This window comes from Mandrillus leucophaeus, unplaced genomic scaffold, assembly GCF_000951045.1.
Source record: "Mandrillus leucophaeus isolate KB7577 unplaced genomic scaffold, Mleu.le_1.0 Scaffold8, whole genome shotgun sequence".
NCBI lineage: Eukaryota > Metazoa > Chordata > Mammalia > Primates > Cercopithecidae > Mandrillus > Mandrillus leucophaeus.
In genome coordinates this window covers 4,230,306-4,236,952 of record NW_012108696.1, presented here as the reverse complement: position 1 = coordinate 4,236,952, position 6,647 = coordinate 4,230,306, and the positions used below count along the sequence as shown (strand labels likewise).

Sequence of the window (6,647 nt, the reverse complement as noted above, 5' to 3'; positions counted from 1 at the left end):
GTGGGGGTGGTGGGGGCGGCAGGGGCCTGATGCACCCCTGTGTGTCGGTTCAGGTTGAGCTTCAGCGACAGCGAGAGTGACAACAGCGCTGACTCCTCCCTGCCCAGCCGCGAGCCCCCACCCCCCCAGAAGCCACCCCCACCCAACAGCAAGGTGAGCCCGGGGCCCACAGGCAGGCAGGGGGTGCACAGGAGGCTGGGCTTAGCCCTGGGCCTGGCTGTCCTAGGAGGGTTTGCGGGGCCTTTGGGGCTGGGGCTGGGGCTGGTGTGGGCCGCAGCTCAGCGGAGACCTGGCTTCCCTGCAGGTGTCAGGCCGGAGGAGCCCTGAGTCCTGCAGCAAGCCCGAGAAGATCCTCAAGAAGGGCACCTACGACAAGGTGGGGGTGCTCAGGAGGGGCGGGTGGTGGGAGTTGCAGCCAGTGGAGGACCCCAGAACCCCCGAACACCCCACAGTCAGACTGTTCCTTGGCGGGAGCAGAGACAGTCCTTCCTCCTCTCCCGGCACGGCCTTGGAGCTAAGGGACTGCCCCTGCAGCCTTGGGCCTTCCTTGGGGTGAATGTGGCTACCTCTGTCCTGTGCTGGGATGGACTGGGTCATGGGTGGGGCTGGGCATGGGAGCAGGAAGGGCCCAGGGCCCCCCACACGCTGCTGAGACCCGCCCCGCTCTCCAGGCCTACACGGACGAGCTAGTGGAGCTACACCGGAGGCTGATGGCGCTGCGGGAGCGCAACGTGCTGCAGCAGGTATTGCCCCCCCGAGGGTCCTGCCTGGCTGAGGTCTGGGTGCCCGTGAGGAGTGTGGGCTGCAGGGGTCCCTAGTGCTGTCCCAGGAGCCCCATACCTCTCTTGGGGAACAGGGCAACCCCACCCTTGGCCTCCTGCCCCTGAAGCCACCTGCCACCACCTTACAGATTGTGAATCTGATCGAGGAGACCGGCCACTTCAACGTCACCAACACCACCTTCGACTTCGACCTCTTCTCCCTGGACGAGACCACCGTGCGCAAACTGCAGAGCTATCTGGAGGCCGTGGCCACATGACCCTGGGCCGCGTGCCGGGCCCCCACCACCGGGGTCCTGGGAGGCTGCAGCCGGGCCCCGCCTGCCCTCCTCTCCCGTCTCGCCTGCCCGCAGCACTGCCTTAGCGACAGCCCTGTCCTCGCCCGCACGGCCCGCTGCACTTTCCTCGGCGGCTCCCTGCCCACTCTCCCTGCTCCATCGCCAGGAGCCCTGGGGCCAGGCTGGGCCACCCGCGAGCCGCCCCTCGGGCTCCCCTCAGAGAGCGGCTGGTGTTGAAGGCAGCTCTGGGCAGAGACAGGGCCGGGGGCCCCTCGCCCAGCCTTGGGACCAGGCCCCACTCCTCGGCGGGCTGTGCGGCAGGGCGTGGCTGCCCCAGCCTTTCTGAGCAGCGGACCGAAGGCTGGGGAGCGTCTCCAGCCTCCTGAATGGTTCAGAACACACCCTCTGCCCACCCTGGGCCTTAGAAGGCCCTGCCTGTGTGTCTGCGTCGTCCTCCGTGTAGACCTAGCGCCGGCTCCTCCCCGGCTCACGCTGCGCTGGGGTCCGTGCTGTATAGTTCTCTCTATTATATATGTGTGTGCACTGTCTGGTTAAGAGCAGTGTCCATGTGCGTTTCTGTGGCAGCAGTGCACGTGGGGGGGGTGGGGGGTGCGTACGGTGGGGCTTGTAGGTTAAGATGTCTCCGCGGTGGTGTGTGGGGCTGGAGGCCGAGCCAGGCACGGCAGCCGGCCCTCTCCAGACGTATGGAGGAGTTCTCCCTTTGCCGTTCCAAGGATGCCGCCGCCTCCTGCCGGGGCTCCCGGGGGGCCAGCCAACACTACAAAGGGCAGTGAGTCCTCAGGGCGCCGGGGAGCCCCCACTCCGCTCTCGGGCTCTACTCAGACTAGCGCCAACAGTCTCCGGGGCAGACTCGCATCGGCCGCCCCGGGGCTCGGCCTCCTCCCATAGGCTCCTCTTCCTCTCTTTCATTCATCAAGTCTTCAAACTTTGAAAAAAAAATATGAGCTTTTGCCAAATAAGACGGGATAGTTTATGGAGTTTTCTGAGGCGCATTGGACTCCGGTCAGCCCCTTGAGCGTGGGCTCGGCCGTCGGCAGGCCCGCTGGGTTGGCTGGGCTGACCCTCCCAGGCTGCCTTTCTCTCTGGTCGTGGCCTGGCCCGCCCCGGCCTCCACCGCCACAATTCATGCTGGTGCCGTGCCTGCAGCCCCACTCCTGGTATGCCTGAGATTCTCCCCGGGCCAAGCCGGTCCTCCTTCCCGGCCCACTCTTCCAGGACCAGGACGCTCCTGTGGAGCCAGCCCACCTTGGCTGAGGGTCCCAGGGGCTGGAGGCCTGCCTGGTTAGCCTCCGTTTCCCAGACCTTGACTCGAGGCGCCTCCAGTCCTCCCAAGCCCCTGACTTTCAAGTCCTTTCAAGTCCTTGTGCCCTGACCAAGTTATGAGGAAAAGAGGGCTGAGGGCCTGGAGGTGGACTCGCGCCCTCTCGAACCCACCTAGATGTCTCCTCCTCCCCAGCCTATGAGCTCAGACTTGGGGGGCTCCATCTGTCCCTCCCTGAGGTCCCCAATCTTGTCCCTGCTCTGATTCTGTCAGCAGACCTGAACACTCCTTGGTGGGGACCCTGCCTCCAAGGCTGCCCCCAACCAGCTGTCCTGGGGAAACTCCCCAGAACTCTCGGGGAAGGGCCCGAGAACCTTCCGAGGAAGCCTCCGGGACTCCTCGCCACCTGCTCTGTTTCTCTCCCGGCCCCACTGCCTTCAGGTATCAGGAAGAGGGCAGGCCCCTGTGCCCCCTCTCCCCTTCCCAGGTCGGCCAACAATACTCCACCGTGGGGCGCTTCCTTTCTTCTCTGGAAACTAAGACATTGGACTGAAGGAACTGGCCTGAGGGGGGCTGACCGGGGGCCTGTGCTGCTGGGTGCTCTATGCACAGAGGCCGCCGGGGGTCACGGACAGGAATCTCAGCCCAGGATGCTGGCCTTGCTCCTTCACGAGAGTCCCCCCCAGGATCCACACAGCGACTCGAGCAGCCTTCCGCTCAGCCAGAGGAGGGCCGGGCTCCCCCGCCTGCTGTCAGTGGTGGCGTCTGGCCCTTCCTGCGGTTTCCAAGGCCTCCGGAAGCACCAACCCAGTTCTCAGTTACCTCCTCTGGCCGGAAGGCCTCACGTTGTCCTCCAGAGCTGCTCTGGGCCCAGGGCTGGCTCCGTGACCACCCGATGGACGTGCCGGGCAGCATGGGCTCCAAAAGCAGCATCCCCAGCTGCTCTCCCACCCCACCCCGGCTGCCCGGCAGCTGGGCCCACGAGGGCTCTGGGGACACTTCCATAGGAAGGGGCCCGGCACTTTGTGATTGCCACGTGTTTCGTGTTAAGCCGCCTGCCCCCAGTGCAAATCTCTGTGTTTTGCTCTCTCCTGAACAAAAATGTAAACCGACGCCGGAAAGCAAATGGTATCGAATACCTTTCTTGCCCATAAGGGTTTTTACAAAGAATGTGTCTCACTAGGAACTAGGACACTCATCGGCCCGAGACCAACTCCTGGATAAAAGGAATAAGGAGAATCGTGTTTGTAATGAGTTACAGGATTGTTTCTTTCCTGGATTTTAAACTTTTGTTAAATTGTGAAATTATGGAGGAGTTTTATAGAAAAAAAAGTGAAATAAAGTCAGATGGGAAAGCAGACCCATGCATCTGCCGCGTTCCTCCTGTCGAGTCAGTGGTCAGGCGTGCGAGGTAGCCTGGGGCCCCCTGCCCCGACTGCCTGTCCCGGTGCTCCCAGATCAGTGACCAAGAAGGGGAAGGAGGGTTGGGACCAAGCCTGGTGGGGGCGGGGAGTGTGAACAAGGCTGGAGGCGACGCCACCAGCAATTCAAGGGGGCAGAGAATTTGGCTCGCATCCTGCTTCTGATGCTGTGCTCTCTACTTGGAAGCAGGCAACAAGGTTTGGGTTGAGAAGAAAACTTGGTTTCATAAGGTGTATGGGTGAATGGACGGATGGTTTGATGGATGAGTGGATGATTGGTTGGGTGGACCACGGATGAACAGATGGGTGGGTGGGTGGAAGAAAGGATGGAAGGATGGATGGATTGATGGGTGGATGGAAGGAAGGAAGAAAGGAGAAAAGAAAGGAAGGAAAGAAGAAGAGAGGAAAGGAAGGAGGGAAGAAAGGAAGGAGGGAGGGAAGGAAGGAACGGCAGATGGGTGGATGGATGAAAAGAAGGATGGATGGAAGGATGAATGGATGGATGGATCAATGGGTGGATTAATGGGTGGATGGAAGGAAAGAAGGATGGATGCGTGGATGGATGGGTGGATGGATGGATGGATGGATGGATGGATGGATGGATGGATGAAAGAAAAAGGTACGCAGACATTTTTTCCCAGGAGCCAGCGTGCCATCTCCCAGTTTCCCTATGGTGGGTTTTTCTCTGGCCTCAGTGTGGCAGAGCTCAGTGAACCTCCAGGAGACAAAGCTGTCACTGGCCACATTTGAGCAGATCTGTCCTGTGTGCTCCAGCTCCAGCTCCACCCAGAGGAGCAGGAGTTCCATTCCTGAGCGGCCCACATTGCAGAGTCACTGCGGCAGCCACTGACTGAGATCACCTTTGTCAGCAGGCAGCAGCTGGGGACTCAGCTGGGCTCAGCTTAGCACTGGTGACTCTGGAGCATGTCTTCTCCTTTCTACTCTGGAACCAAAAAATCCATTCCCAGCATCAGAGTGTGGCTTTCCCTGCCCTGTGCCTTACCAGAGAAAGGTTCTTTTGAGCCTTCGGGGTATGGTTTTGGGTCTGAGCTCCTAAAGTAGGAATATGGAGTGAAAGAGGGTCTATGGTGGTTCCTTCAGGGTTCCCAGACGCTCCAAGATGCAGCGGAAGGACTACGGATGTGTAAAAATGTGGTAGGGCTTTCTGGCCAGGCACGGTGGCTCATACCTATAATCCCAGCACTTTGGGAGGCCGAGGCGGGCGGATCATTTGAGTCCAGGAGTCCAAGACCAGCCTGGGCAACATGGCGAAACCCTGTCTCTACTAAAATTACAAAAGTTAGCCTGACGTAGTGGTGCATACCTGTAGTCCCAGCTACTTGGGAGGCTGAATCACAAGAATTGCTTGAACCCGGGAGGCAGAGGTTGCAGTGAGCCAAGATTGCACCACTGCACTCCAGCCTGGGTGACAGGAGAGAACCTGTCTCAAAAAAAAAAAAAAAAAGGCTAGAGGTGGCTCACACCTCTAATCCCAGCACTTTGGGAGGCTGAGGCGGGTGGATCACCTGAAGTCAGGAGTTTGAGACCAGGCTGACCAACATGGTGAAGCCTGTCTCTACTAAAAATACAAAAAATTAGCTGGGCATGGTGGCAGGCGCCTGTAATCCCAGCTGCTCGGGAGGCTGAGGCAGAGAAATCGCTTGAACCTGGGAAGCAGAGCTTGCAGTGAGCCAAGATCTCACCACTGCACTCCAGCCTGGGCAACAAGAGCGAAACTCCAACTCAAAAAAAAAAAATCCCTAAAAGTTCTCTCATGGACTCTTCATAAGCACTCCATGAGGCAGGCACTGCTTCATCCCTGTCTACAGAAAAAGAAACAGCCTCAGCAAGCCGACTCGCCCAGGATTCTTTTTTATTTATTTTTATTTTTTTGAGACGGAGTCTCGCGTTGTCACCCAGGCTGGAGTGTAGCGATGCGAGCTCAGCTGACCACAACTTCCGCCTCCCAGGTTCAATCCATTCTCCTGCCTCAGCCTCCCGAGTAGCTGGGATTACAGGCGCCTGCCACCACGCCCAGGTAATTTTTGTATTTTGGTTAGAGACGGGGTTTCACCATCTTGGTCAGCTGGTCTTGAACTCCTGACCTCGTGATCCACCCACCTTGGCCTCCCAAGTGTTGGGATTACAGGCATAAGCCACCGTGCCTCATTCTTTTTCTTTTTTATTTATTTACTTATTATTACTATTTTTTGAAATGGAGTCTCACTCTCACCCAGGCTGGTCTGGAACTCCTAACCTCAAGTGATCCATTATCAAGTTATCAAGTTTTCCTTGAAATGGCTTTTGGGCTGTTATTGTTTAGGATGTTTTTCTTTTAGGTTCTCCCTTGATTTCTCCTAAGAATTCAATTCTTCCCCCTTTTCCTGCCTCCCTTCCCTCTTTCTTTCTCACATTTCAATCTGTTGCATCTGGAATTTATTTAGCCGTGAGGGAGGGCCCCAACTCTATTTCCCCAATAGCTATGCAAGGCGATCCACCCCATTTATTGAATAACCTGTCTTTCCTTCACTTATTTGAGATGCCATCTTTGGTTGTATTTTTCAATTCCTGCATACGTTTGTGTCTCTCCCTGGCTTCCCTCATATGCACAGTACTCACCTTTGCATTTCTGCCACTGTGTGACCTAATTAATATCTAGTAGTGCAGCCGGATGCAGTGGCTCACGCCTGTAATCCCAGCACTTTGGGAGGCCGAGGTGGGTGGATCACCTGAGGTCGGGAATTCGAGACCGGCCTGACCAACATGGAGAAACCCCGTCTCTACTAAAAATACAGAATTACTGGGTGTGGTGGTGCATGCTTGTAATCCCAGCTACTCATGAGGCTGAGGTAGGAGAATCGCTTGAACCCGGGAGGTGGAGGTTGCG

At 57.8% G+C, this 6,647-nt stretch overlaps 1 protein-coding gene and 1 pseudogene across 2 annotated transcripts in view; both read left to right on the top strand.

Annotated features, from left to right (window-relative positions):
* The window catches only part of MLLT1 (myeloid/lymphoid or mixed-lineage leukemia (trithorax homolog, Drosophila); translocated to, 1), a 75,402-nt gene extending 71,705 nt beyond the window's left edge, over positions 1–3,697 (top strand). The window contains exons 11-14 of the mRNA XM_011967481.1: positions 54–153; positions 305–376; positions 672–743; positions 911–3,697. Coding sequence (XP_011822871.1) covers positions 54–153; positions 305–376; positions 672–743; positions 911–1,039 — 373 coding nt within the window. The 3' untranslated portion in view covers positions 1,040–3,697. The remainder of the gene's footprint in view (positions 1–53; positions 154–304; positions 377–671; positions 744–910) is intronic.
* LOC105530064 lies at positions 1,719–3,699 on the top strand (annotated as a pseudogene). Its single transcript, XR_001004598.1, has one exon. The product of XR_001004598.1 is annotated as an uncharacterized LOC105530064 (transcript).
* Positions 3,700–6,647: the final 2,948 nt, after the last annotated feature.